At 40.4% G+C, this 14,482-nt stretch overlaps 1 protein-coding gene across 1 annotated transcript in view; it reads left to right on the top strand.

The window, feature by feature from the left end:
* Nucleotides 1-14,482, top strand: part of SPEN (spen family transcriptional repressor) — a 94,258-nt gene that overhangs the window by 57,212 nt on the left and 22,564 nt on the right. Inside the window, exons 4-6 of the mRNA XM_044996175.1 lie at nucleotides 6,227-6,387; nucleotides 10,096-10,296; nucleotides 11,908-12,059. Coding sequence (XP_044852110.1) covers nucleotides 6,227-6,387; nucleotides 10,096-10,296; nucleotides 11,908-12,059 — 514 coding nt within the window. The remainder of the gene's footprint in view (nucleotides 1-6,226; nucleotides 6,388-10,095; nucleotides 10,297-11,907; nucleotides 12,060-14,482) is intronic.

Here is a 14,482-nt window from a genome sequence, read left to right as displayed (position 1 = left end):
TGCCATGATTTAACACTGATCATGTGGTAAGAAAGAAAACATTGTTTTCATGTTCGAGCTACTTGTGATTTCCTGATTAGAATTGGAAATCTTCTGCTGACACCAAGCACAGTGAATAACCTATTTAGTAAGCTGGGCTTCATGCTGATAAGGGTTGTCCTGTCTTACTGTCCTTAATAGAAAGAACAGGAGTACTTGTGGCACCTTAAAGACTAACAAATTTATTGAAGCATGAGCTTTCGTGAGCTACAGCTCACTTCTTCGGATGCATAGAATGGAACACACAGACAGGAGATATTTATACATACAGAGAACATGAAATGGTGGAAGTATGCATACCAACAGGAAGAGTCTAATCAATTGAGATGAGCTATCGTCAGCAGGAGGAAAAAAACTGTTTGAAGTGATAATTAAGATGGCCCATAGAAGGTGTGAGGAGAACTTAACATAGGGAAATAGATTCAATTAATGTAATGACCCAACCATTAATGACCATGGTTGGGTCATTACATTAATTGAATCTATTTCCCTATGTTAAGTTCTCCTCACACCTTCTATGGGCCATCTTAATTATCACTTCAAACAGTTTTTTTCCTCCTGCTGACGATAGCTCATCTCAATTGATTAGACTCTTCCTGTTGGTATGCATACTTCCACCATTTCATGTTCTCTGTATGTATAAATATCTCCTGTCTGTGTGTTCCATTCTATGCATCCGAAGAAGTGAGCTGTAGCTCACGAAAGCTCATGCTTCAATAAATTTGTTAGTCTTTAAGGTGCCACAAGTACTCCTGTTCTTTTTGCGGATACAGACTAACACGGCTGCTACTCTGAAACCTGTCCTTAATAGATCTTTGAAGGAGATAGTCAATCAGCAGTCAGGATAAAGACTTCTAGCTGATCTAGGCAGAGCTGCTGATTTCAGTTAGTTTTGGAGAAAAATTAATGTCTGAGTACTGCTAAAAGAATTAAGGATCAGTTACCAATTATGCTTATAAGCTCTTTTTAAAGGGAGTTATAAGTAAGTCATTTTAATATTTATTGTGTTGCAATTTGGCATAAATTTCCCCCTGAAAAAAATCACAAAGGATTTCAGATGGGTTTCTTACCCATTCTGACTACGAGGGGCTCGATTTTAAAACCTGAAGTTTGTCGGTATGTTGCCTTCAGCGTGCATTAATGCTTCTTTGTAATTTATTTTACATGAATGGCTGCAGTGTTTCCTCATTGCTGTAGCTGTAATAACAGCAGTCACCACAGTTACAGCTGACTCAGAGTTCTGAAATCAATTCGCAGAAATGACAATTGTCCCACATTTTAAAATTGCAAAAGGGTATGGCAGGTTGTGAGATTCCTTGATTCAGCACAGCCTGCCATTGACAGGAAACAGCAGGTATCCGTGTTACATTGACTGGTTTGGAGTCTCTCTTTTATCTCCTTTTTGCTGGGGAACAAAGAGAATAACTTTCTGTGTTCATTTTTTCAAGCGCATTCATTTTTCATATATAAATGTAAATTATATTATAATTTGTTGCCAGAACTGAAAAAATACAATTACTTGAGAAGATGGTATTTTCATGGAAAGGTGGGTATAAACCTTTTCTCTCAAGTCACTGAAAGAACAGAGTGAGACCTGAATATGTTATGATACTGTAATATGACTTGGGATTTCCCCCTCCCCTCACAATTTTAAACAAACAAAAAAAAGGCTTTAGATGTTCTAGGTACTTAAACCAGTGATGCAAGTAAGTTTTGGCCTCCAATTCTGTAATGCGATCCCCAAAGCTAGACCATCACACAGTGACAGAATCCCATAAAGCCTGTGGGGTCCTGTATGGGCGCAGGAGTCTGCCCACCATGAATACGATTGCAGCACGGGACCACCCCCACCACATTTTTTGAGATTGGCTATTCTTTTTTGGTAGCATTATGTCCCAGTAAGTCTACATGGATGCTGAAGAGCAGATTTTCTTATTGTGAGGAAAGGCTGTGCGCCAGAGCACATTTTATTTTAGTTATGAAAAAATTAAACATGTACATTCTGATTTTTGCATTATAGCCGGAGGGGGAAAACAAAGTTATAGGTTTTGAAACCATTTTCTCTCGCTTTTTGGCTTGACACAAATTACTGATTAACTGTGAAAAATTTGTCAACAAGCATGATGGGAAGGATTGTTTAAGGTCATCTGTTTTCATCTTGTATTAAACTTCCTAGCTTCTGAAATAGTTGTTTTTCTAATTGCTTTAAATATAAAACTGTGAATTACTGCTATTAAACAAGTTTTGTTGGAAGAAATCTTAGTAAAATTCATGTATTTCTAAGCTGACAATGAGAAGGTATTTTACATATTGTTTGCTAAAAAAACTAACAGCCAAATTCTAATCTTAGTTGCGTAGGGCACATCTCTATATAGCTAGCACATTTCTGTTTTGAGGGATCGCTTAAAAGGATATCTGTGTTTCCTTTTTGAGATTATATGTATTTGCTATCAAATGCCTTAATTTAATTTTGTTTTCCATGTCTCTCCTGGAACACAGCTGTAATTAAGCATTCCATCATACCCCAATTCTCAGAGGTTGAAAATTCAGGCTTGCAAATGTTTTCCATGCTTATCTCTGTTTCTTCAGCTGGAAACATTCATTCATTCTCTCTTTCTCTTTAAAAAAAACAAAACAAAAATACACATCGTCTGTGTACTGGATCTTTTCTAGTATTTTTTCTCTTTAAAACCCAAGGAAATGAATATAAAACTTACATTTCTGGCATGTCTCAGGATTATACATGGGTGGGTTTATCTTTTTCAATATATTTTTAAGGACCAATGGTCTGATTTGCAGAGGAAGATGCATACTCAGCTCCCATTAAAATCAGTAAAAGTTTGTGGGCATGATCACCATGTCTGAAAAATTCTTCTATTGTCCAGGTGTTTGCATTAGTTCTTCTTCTGAGGCTGCCCCAGCATCCTGAGTGCAGAGGTTCTTTCTCTTAATGGAACACTGTACTAAAATCAGAATGGTCTGTATTTAAACAATCTATCAAAAAATGCTATATGTGGCTAATCTAGTCAAAAAAGGAATAATAAAGTATGAGTTAAGTGCTATCATTGTGGATAATACTTTGTACTCTGATTCCTAAAAAAATACAAGTATCTCTCATATATCACTCAGGTAAAATTTTAGTAGAGTTAAGTGTAAAATGCAAAATATTGTGCTGTTTAACCGTGGGGAAGATTTAATTAAGTATAATACAGAGCTTTAACAGCTTAGGAGTTGTGAAGGAAGATGGAAAATATATAAAATCTCTTTCAGCATTCTCACTTCTAAAAAGGAACAATATGATAAGTGCTGCCTCATCTTTCAAAGAAGTTCTCCACATTTTTTGCCAATTTGTTTCTTAATTGCTATTACCAGCATTCCCCTTTAGACTAATAGAAACCTCTTGGCATGGTGCAAATTATGTATCCCCTCTTCCCCAAGGTACTGCACAAAAGGATTTCATTTTGATGGAAAAACTCGAGGTAAAATGTTGTCATGAATTAGAAATTGACTAAAAACCAGAAAACAGAAGGAATAAAAGATCACAGGGCAAAAGATTGCCAGTGGGTTGCCTCATGGTTTATTTTTAGGAGGGAAGTTTTTTTAATATATTAATTGTCTGGAAAAAAAAGAGAGTGAAATGGTGAGGTGGCAAAAACTGCATTTAGTCAAGACTAGTGTAGACAGTGAGAAACTTGTGAGGGAAATAACAAAGCTAGGTGAATGGGCAACTCAGGGATATAAAATTCAGAAGGTTGATAAGTGCAAAGTAACGTGCACTGGAAGAAATAATTTTAACTAGTCCTGTGCATTGCTTGGGGAAAAGACCTGGGCATCGTTGTGGATACCTCAATGAAATCCTTTGATCAATGGGACACTTGGGGGATCAAGGCTTGGATCATATGGGCCACCTTCCCTGGGGATGAGCATGGGGTACAGCTCCCATCACAGGGAATGGAAGTGGCTGCAAGCAGGCAGTCCCACACTCTTGGTAGTTCATTATTCCCTTTGTCTTGCTGTGGAGCCGGGGAGAGTAGGAGGAGGATGCTTGGGAGGAGCAAGGACTGTGAAGAAGTTTGGCTGGCTGCTAGACGTGGGAGGCTGGAAGGGGTGGGGAGCTGTTCTGTAAAGGGAAAACCGGGAAGAAAGTAATTTACAAGGTGTGTACTTCTGGTAAGTTTTTTGTTCTTCTCTGTCTTGTCTTTTAAATTGTAATTAAGCACTTTGGGGCAGAGACTCTTTTCTGTGTTTTGTATGGTGCCTAGCAAGATGGGACCCCAGCCCTAACTGGAGCTTTAATGGTGTAGAGAAGGTAAACAACCTGCTCTTATTTATAATTTTTCACAATATAAAAACAAAGGAATAGTAAGTGAAATTGAAAAGCAACAAATTTAAAACTGATTAAAGTACTTTTGTACATAATACATTAACTTGAAGATATTATTTTGACTTGGTGCTCAGCAAAATTCAGAAAAAGGAGTTAGGTGTTTGGTAGAAAATGAGAACATAGAATTATTTTTTCCCCAGGGATATAAACCCTCATGCTTTAGTTTAGAGCAAGGGTGGGCAAACTTCTTGCCACAGCTGGGTGGGGAAATTGCATGCAGGGCCATGAATGTAGGGCTGGGGCAGGGGATTGGAGTGTGGGAGGGGGTGCAGTGTGAAGGAAGGGGCTCAGGGCAAGGGGTTGGGGCGGAGGAGGGGTGCAGGGTGTATGAGGGGGCTCGGGGTAGGGGGTTGGGGTGCGGGAGGGGGCTCACGGCAGGGGTTTGGGGTGCAGGCTCTGGCCTGGCACCGCTTACCTGGAGTGACTCTGGGGTGGCAGCAGTGTGCCCGGGCTTTGTGTTGCTCCGTCACCAAGTCTCTGCGGCCCCTGGGGGAGGGGGAACAGAGGGCTCCATGCGCTGCCCTTGTCTATGGGTACCTCCCCTGAAGCTCCCATTGGGGGTGGTGTCTGCAGGCGAGGGCAGCGTGCGGAGTCCTCTGCCCCCTCTCTTCCACAGGGGCCGCAGGGACATGGTGCCGGACACTTCCCAGAGCAGCCCGGGGCCTGCGATCCCGCGGGCCGTAGTTTGACCACCCCTGGTTTTGAGCATAAACCAGCGACCCAGAGGGAGTAAGAAGACCCCTCCAATGTGAGCAAGTTCTAACACAGTTGTCCACTATGGAGGATTCCCTGCACTCTTCTGTGGAGCATCTAATAGTAGTCACTGTCAGTCACGATACTGGACTAAATAGATTACTGGTTTGATCTGGTGTGCAATTCCTGTTCCACTGCTTATACAAATGTTCTTGGGACCAAAGTCCTTTACCCTAAAGTTTACTTTTGAGATGGAGGCTTCCGTGTAGAGGCTGTGAACAGTGTTTGATGGGTTACGTACATTTAGCTAATTGTCGAACAGTTCGCAAAAACGTGCATTAGTTTTCTCCAAGGGATGTTAGTTTCCAGTATCATCTGTTTAGAGGTGGGAATCTTTTTAAAGATGTGGCTGCCACATTGGGGAGAAACTATGAAGCCAATTTTCAGATTGACAGAAGCACCTGGCAATGCCATAGCATTTCCTTTTATGCGTGAGAATGCTGAAAAGGATTTTAAGGCCTCAGCAGACCTGTATGTTTTTTCAGTCTTCCCACACAACTCCTAAGCTGATGAAACTTTGTATTGCACTTACATTCCATCATAATGGAGAAGATTTAATTTAACAGGATCTATTTGACATTTTACCCATATTCTGTTTCCTTGACTGTCTCCTCCGAGGATTTTGTAAGAGAATATTTGAAGATGATTATGAGTTCGTTTTGTATAAGCAGGGGTGTGCTCGGGAAACTGGGTTTTCTGTATCAGAGAGGAAAAGGGAAACACTTTTAAAGAATCTACTCCAAGTAGTTTTCTTCGTTAGCACAGTTTGGTATTGATAATTGCTATTTTAAAATAGAACATAATTTATATATGGGAAATGAATAATTGCTTTTGACTGCTGCTGTGAGATGGTGTGTGATATGAATAGTACCTTTAGTATTCAGTAGCGTGCACTTATGGCCTTTGATGGTGAGCATGTATAACTGTTCAGTAGTAAAAAGAAAAAATAAACTGATTTATGTTTTTAATTTTAAAAACATCCATCAGCCTCCGCTCATTGTCTGTTTCTCTTTTCACACTGAGTTGCTATTTCTTTTACCTCTTTCACAGCAGTGACTCCAGCAGCAGCTCAAGTGACGAGTCTCCAGCACGATCAGTTCAGTCTACAGCAGTTCCAGCACCCACATCCCAGCTGCTTCCATCTCTGGAGAAAGATGAACCCCGTAAAAGTTTTGGGATCAAGGTTCAAAATCTTCCAGTGCGCTCAACAGGTAAACTCCATATGTGAAAGAGTGTCTCTTCATAGCTGTCAGTAAGGGAGAAGAAAAGAGGGATGGGAGCAGGCTGATTAGAAAAATTGTCTTTGTCATACTTACCTGATATTAAGTAAATGGAATATTTTATTAACCTCTGTAATAATATTTGCCAGTATCATTTAATATTGCATGGGAAAATATAAGTGCCGTTTAATGAGCCATGCTTTAGGAAACTTAGTTTCAAGGTTATTGCTATAATAATGTTATAATAAAATTGTCAGATAATATGTGAAAGGCCTTTAGTCTTGAACAAAGATACATTCAGGAGACTTCAGTATTATTCTGTTGACGATAGAGATTCAGAGGGGTAAGATGTATTATTTTTCATTCCGTTTAACATTTGAGTGCCTCTGGCCAGTCAGTGGAGTGGCCCTTATGTGGCCTTTGAATATCAGGATTCCATCTGCTCCTTGTATCATTGAAAATGAAAACACGTACAGTGCTGCGGTGGCACAGCTGTACCGATACCACTGCAGTGCATCTGGTGAAGATGCTCTATGCTGATGGGAGAGAGCTGTCCCGGCAGCCTGAATAAACCACCCCCGTGAGCAGCATAAGCTATGCCAACATAGCGCTGTGCTTGGGGGGTGGAATATTCATGCTTCTGAGGCAACAGAAGTTTTGCTAACATAAGCGGTAGCAAGGTTCCCTCTAGTTTTTTATGTCCATGTGCGGAATGAATTTTATTATGTGCACCAATATGGAGGTGCTGTGACACATCACCTTCATATTGGTGCACATAACAAAATTAATGTGGTGAGGGTGGGTGGGGCTGAGGGGGTTGGAGTATGGGAAAGGGGCAGAGGGTTGGAGTGCGGAGGGGATGAAGGCTCTGGCTAGGGGTGTGGGTTCTGAGGTAGGGTTGGGGATGAGGGATTCAGGGTGCGGGAGGGGGCAGAGCTCTGGAGTGGGGCCAGGGAGGACTCCCCCCAGCCCTTTCTTGCCACAGCAGCTACAGCCCGTGGAAGAGGTTCCTCTCCCCCCGATCGTGGCAAGTCCTGGGCAGGTCCGTGCTGGGGCTGTGGGGAGAGGTGCCACTCCCCATCGCAGCTCTGAGCCCTTGCGTGGGGCTTAATAGGCAGCTGTGCAACTTAGAGGGAACTTAGGGCAGTAGTGTAGACATAGCCCAACATAAAAATGAGGAGTCCAGTGGCACCTTAAAGGCTAACAGATTTATCTGGGAATGATGCATCTGAAGAAGTGGGTTTTTTACCCACGAAAGCTTATGCCCAAATAACTCTGTCAGTCTTTAAGGTGCCACCGGACTCCTTGTTGTTTTTGTGGATAGAGACTAATACAGCTACCCCTCTGATACATAGCCTAACATACTACAGGCAGAGCTGGTAGCATAGAGAGAAGTTTGCCCAACACTTCTCATTATAGGACCTTGTGTCAGGGATGTGTCCTTTGCTGTCTCTGTGGAAAAACGGCCTAAATTTGACCAAGTTATAAGCCTTTGGAAAAAAAATTTGCAGCATGTGTATGCTGAATAAACTTTAGAGTTTGTCAGCTAAATTCTCTGAAGATTCTGTCTGTATTGAACATGCACCAGCCCAAGGCTTCACTCACTGAGCAGGACTTTCCCTGCAATTGCTGTTGTCTGCTGCTCTGGGCCACTGTGATGCCAGGTACTGGAACTGAGAGTAGATAGGCTCTCTGTTCTCAGTGCTCCTGCTGTTGGCCCCCAGGCAATATGGAGAAGGAGGAAGAAAACTGACTAAAATGCAAAGGGGTGGGATAGAGGGAATAGATGGGGCAAGAAACCTGGAGAAGGAAGGCTTGGACTATCTTAATTTGGCCTCCTACGTATGCATTCATTCAGCATTTAATAACAAGAAATCACACTTCTTTCACCATAGGGCCCTTGCCTTATTCAGTGCACACGATGACTGGTGCTCTGGGAATGAATATGGGGTTGCCTAGTTAACAAGGCTGTTAATCTTGAGGATCCCGCCTCATGTTGCAGCGTTTGGAAGGTGTATAGTGAATGGGGAAGAGAGGAGACGGTCTCATGGTTAGGGCAGTTGAATGTTACCCTGGAGAACTGGATTCTATCCGTGCTTCTGTCAGAGCTCCTCTGTGTTGCTGGGCAAGTCACTTAAAGCATATTTTTCATGGGTGGCCACTAATTGTGTGTTCCTCATTTTATGGTTGCCCAACTTGAAATTCTGTGGCTGCGACCACTCATAGCTGCAACTGAAGTCACTGGGAGCTGTACTTTTAAGATATAAAGTTTTAAATTCTTTGAAAAATCAGGCTATATAAGCATCTCAGATTGTCACTGGAAATTTAGTGGTGAGCTCTGACAATTGTATATAGTTCCTCATATGTAAAAGGATAATAAATAAATCTTACCTCACAGGGTTGTTGCGAAAATACATTCATTATTGTTTGTCAAGCACTCAGCTGCTTTCATAGAATATCAGGATTGGAAGGGACCTCAGGAGGTATCTAGTCCAACCCCCTGCTCAAAGCAGGACCAATTCCCAACTAAATCATCCCAGCCAGGGCTTTGTCAAGCTGGGCCTTAAAAACCTCTAAGGAAGGAGATTCCACCACCTCCCTAGGTAACCCATTCCAGTGCTTCACCATTCTCTGAGTGAAAAAGTTTTTTTCCTAATATCCAACGTAAACCTCCCCCACTGCAACTCAAGACCATTACTCCTTTTTCTTTAATGATGAGCACCATAGAAAAGCCCACAAGGAAATAATTCTGTATTCAGAGTGGGGTTTGAATAGTGTACATTAAATAAGGCGTGTGATCACACACTGAGCAAAGAGGATGAAGAGAAATATTGAATAGCTGCTCATTAAGTGATCACCATTCATCCTGTGCCTGAATGAGGGAGGGATTCTGTGGAAAAAGTAGTATTTGATTACAGACTATATCTTAATGCATACGCACAAGGAAGCTGAATTAAAGTGGCACAGACAGCCTTATCTCTGGCATTTTCTGATATTTGCGTGCTTGACTTTGCAATTTTATTGTTCTTTGAAGGTATTTGTTTGAGTAATATATATCCTAAGAAAGAGAGTTGCAAATCAAGGAATTCTGAGTAAAGTCAGCTAAAATGCCCTTTGTTTAGCATCCTCTCCCTCTCCCTCTCAAATGCATAGGCAGCTTGTGAAATCCCAGATGAGTTGTTTTTGCCAACACTGGATGAGCCCACATGCCTCAATTGTCTTTCCAAGAAGATTAGCACAAGTGATGTAACAGTGGTATTCATAGATATATATTCAACCCAGTTTTGCAGGATTGCTGTTAGTAATATCTACTCACTCATATTGAGAACAGCAAGGATGTTAATGAAATAAACAATGATATTTTACATGTCTCCATACCCATTGTCTTAGGGCGGATGCCATTAGCAGTAGTTGAACCCTCTTCAGGTAGCCATTGGCTGCCTCACTGGTTGCAGTGATGTGGAAATCTACATGGGTGGGGCCTCAATTCTAAAGAGAAACATGAGGGCCAGTTGGAGGCTCCTAAATATGCAAAATTAACTTACAATCATTTTAGATATATATATTTTAATTTCAGTGAAAATTGAAGGTCAGATAAAAACAAAAGTCACAATTTGGATAGCATATCAAAACTTGTTTGTGGCTTCGATAATATTGGCAAATAATATTTGTATTTTACTTGTTTGTGTGTGGGTTTAGATACAAGCCTTAAGGATGGACTTTTCCATGAGTTCAAGAAATATGGAAAGGTGACGTCAGTGCAGATTCATGGGGCCTCCGAGGAGCGGTATGGACTGGTGTTCTTCCGACAACAGGAGGATCAGGAAAAAGCATTGAATGCATCAAAAGGAAAATTATTCTTTGGAATGCAGATTGAAGTGACAGCCTGGATAGGACCAGGTAAGAGAAAATATGTTGATGACTTAACTTTCCTCCGGGGTATAGTCATTATAAGAGTAGTGCATATACAGTAACTGTTGTAAGATGGTAGCAAATTGAGTAAAAGAAACATTGCAATTATTCTGCCTTGCTGCAAAGCTATAATTTAAATTAACTGGTAAAAATGACAGAATAAATCACACAGCAGGAAAAGTGAATGCCATTGATCTACTCTAGGTACATTAGACAGGAAGAAAATTCTACAGCTGCAAACCCTCAGTGAAGGAAGCCTTCCTTGCTAGATAGTTATTTGTAGTGGCCAGTAGATTGCGTTCTGCTACTCTTCATTTCCACAGTGAAATATAGGGCAATACACAGTTTAGTTAGCATAGTCCATGCTTCTTAAGGCATATCTTACATCAGTGGTCCCCAACCTTTTTCGTCTGGCATGAGCCATGGAGGACCGTGGCGGCGGATGAGCATCCGCCAAAATTCCCGCCAACAAGCGGCAACGTCAGTAGGCGTCACCGCCAAAATGCCGCCAACAAGCTGCATCAGCGGTGACGCCTCTGGATGATGCAGCTTGTCGGCGGCATTTCAGCGGATGCTTGTCCGCCGGCCAGTATGCAGGCGCACTTAGACGCCCCGGCGGGTGCCATGGCGCCAGCGGGCACCGTGTTGGGAACCCCTGTCTTACATGTTTAACTTCCTATGAAGTATAAACACTTTTTGGTTACACAGAATAACTTGTCTGGTTTCAAACTTGGTAAAAGGGCATTACATTTTTAGAGTAATTTTTCTCAAGATACATTATTTTCTTTCTATGTTCTAATTAATTAATTGGTGTGTGGCATTTAGGTATCCTTTCCATAAAAATATCATTAGCCTCCCTTTCCCCAACTGTGTAACTCTTCATTTTACTAAGTAGGCGTTACAGTATGATTACTGCATGGTTAGAAGGTGATGGGTACAGTACAAAATGGAATTTGGATAGTAGTACTTGAAGTTGGCTGTCTCCCAGCCAGAACAATTCAGGTGTGTGTTTGAATCCTCACAGATTTCTTTTCTGCCTTAAATTGCAAGTGTTGCTGTGAAAGGAGGACAGACTCCTTAAGGCCCCAAGAAATACGAAGTAAATGATACAACTTATGAAAGCCATAACTTTGGGTACACAAGTTTATGCTTTCATTTATTTGCCTTTAGCAAGTGCAGTGGAATCTACTGTACTTAATTAATTGTTAAAGAAATAGATCCATCAAAACATTTTTCATGTACCTGATCAACACATACGTGACTACAGTGAAGTCTGTTGAATTAAATCCTGGTAGTAGAAGACATTTTGTTAAAAGAATAAACTTCTAGAGCAGCAAAGGTAGAATGCTATAACTTTTTAACTTATGGGCATCAAAATTTATGGCCCATTTCCTCGGCATTAGTATAGTAGCATGACTTACAGATTTCAAACTCCTGGCATTAATGGAGTGCACAGATATCTAAGAGGGCACAACTGTATTTTTGTCAGAGGCAGTGATATCACTTCAAACAATTTCTAGTATTCCAAAAATAGGTTTTCCAAGAAACTGAGAACACCTCAGTATATTACAATATGCTTTTCATCTCTATGGTGTCTAGAAACGGAAAGCGAGAATGAGTTTCGCCCTTTGGATGAAAGGATAGATGAATTTCACCCGAAAGCAACAAGAACTCTCTTCATTGGTAACCTTGAAAAAACAACCACTTATCATGATCTTCGCAACATCTTTCAGCGCTTTGGAGGGATAGTGGTATGTGAATTCTCTTTGGTATAAGTTACTTCTGACCGTTGCCTCAGTACAAAATGCACAACAGATTATTGAATGATTTATGAAGCAGTAAAATGTAATGTTAATCACTTTTTGAACATGTGAAATATAGTTCATTCAATCATTTGATTGACATAAGTTATTTTTCTTGCCAGAATGTACTCCAGAGGCATTGTTTCGAGTTTGATGTGGTTTTAGCACACTTGTATTGCAGAGGAAATAACCTTGGGATGAAAACGGCCTTTGTGTGCAGTTACAAGAAGTATGTTAGGTGCAGTTACAACAAACGGTTAAGGATATTCTGCAGGATAGGAGTGCGGCAGAAAAGTTATTAATGGTCATCATGGATGTAAATATGCTCAATTCTATTTTCATGTCAGTATTACTGTTACGAAGTTAGTTTTTGTTGGTTTTTCTTTTTTAAACAAAGGGTTTAACTGCTGCTTGTGAAATCAGTCATCAGCTACGACCGTCTGTTCTGTAACAATGGTGCAGAATGAGACAATGAGTAGAATGTTTAGTGATGACATGAGGGAGTTTGGCTTTTCACTGAATAAGCTTATCTGAGTGAGACAGTCACAGGAACATTAATTCCCTTCTTTCTCCCACATTGTGCACTCTCTCTGTAGAGTAATGGCAATGTTAAGATTTAAGAGAAATTTTCCTGATGAATCAAATATCCGTCTACAGTACAGACAATATATGGTCCGCAGTAGCAGTGTTTCTATATTGATAGCATACTTTGTTTACAGCATTATTTTAGTTACTCTGGCTGTTGCTGTACATTCAGTACTGTTTTCAATCTGTCTAGAAATATTTCAGTTACTGGCATTTGAGGTATTAGTCTTTCAGATTTGGAGGAGTGTATTTCATACTTACGCAAAATGCCATACTTTTTCTATCTGATATGCACAAATATGTACATTTTATTGTGAGATTGCAATCCACAGAGCTGCCATGCAACACCTTTATAAACTCTGAAGACTGATTTATCAATCTGCACATTGTATGTAGCTCGGACCCTTTTCTGATGCAGAATTTCATGTTATACCATTTGACCTGCCCTGAGGAAACAAAGATTAGTGTTGGTAGTTAATAATAGTAGTGTGAAACATAAAATCATCACTGATAAAGTTTGCAGATGAAAAAAAATTGGGGGAGTGGTAAATAATGAAGAGGACAGGTTACTAATAATATGCAATCTAGATTGCATGTAAAATGACATGGCTAAATGTGTACATATAGGAACAAAGAATGTAGGCCATAGTTACAGGATGGAGATGCTATCCTGGGAAGTAGTGATTGAAAAAGATGTGAAGGTCATAGTAGATAATCATCTGAACATGAGTTCTCAGTGCAATGTTGTAGCCAAAAGGGCTAATGCAATTCTTGGTTTTAGAAACAGGATTATCAGGTGAGAGTAGAGAGGTTATTTTACCTCTGTATATGGCACTGGTGTGACCACTGCTGGAATACTATGTCCAGTTTTCTTGTCCACAGTTCAAGAAGGATGTTAATAAATTTGGGAGGGTTCAGAGAAGAGCCACAAAAATGATTAAAGGGTTAGAAAACATTCTTTATAGTGATAGGTTCTATGAGCTCAGTCTATTTAACTTAACTAAGAGAAGGCTAAGGAGTGACTTGATTAGTCTATAAGTACCTGCAGTGGAACAAATATTCAATAATGAGCTCTTCAGTCTAGCAGAGAAAGGGCTAACATGATCCAACGCTGGAAGTTGAAGCTGGACAAATAGTAACTTTTTTTTAACAGTGAGAATAGTTAACCATTGGCGCAACATACTAAGGCTCGTGGTGGTGTGTCTATCACTGACACTTTTTAAATCAGGAGTGGATGTTTTCCTAAAAGATCTGCTCTAGGTATTTTTTGGGGAAGTCCCATAGCTTGTGTTATACAGGAGGTCAGACTAGATGATCACTTCTGACCTTGGAGTCTGTGAATCTATAATGTCTTGTAAAGTGGTTTTATGTGAAATAGTGCCATATTATCAACGTTACTAGCAGGCCAGAATTCTAGTAACAACCTTGCAAAAGTGTCCTGAAAACTTAGCAGCCTAGGCACAAAGTAGACTTGCTTTTTACCCTTTTCAGTGCATAAGGAAAAAACATAAAGTTTTATTCTCCTGTCAAAATAAATTGCTTGCCAAAGGAGAGTGGACAAATACAGTTTGCCAGGGCTGCAGTAGTCCTACTCTAGACACGTGGAAATGTAGTCCTTTATTAGTATTTCACTTTAATCATTAGGCTGCATCTGTAGAACTCCCATTCTTGAGTAAATCTCTTCCAGTTTACTTAATTTCCTAAGGGCTTCAGGATGAATCTCATGTTAAACTATGGCCTGGTCCCTAAATGTATTAACTATGAAATTAGTTTATCTTGAGCATTTG

This window comes from Mauremys mutica, chromosome 21, assembly GCF_020497125.1.
Source record: "Mauremys mutica isolate MM-2020 ecotype Southern chromosome 21, ASM2049712v1, whole genome shotgun sequence".
Taxonomy (NCBI): domain Eukaryota; kingdom Metazoa; phylum Chordata; order Testudines; family Geoemydidae; genus Mauremys; species Mauremys mutica.
This window is presented reverse-complemented; position numbering and strand designations above follow the sequence as displayed.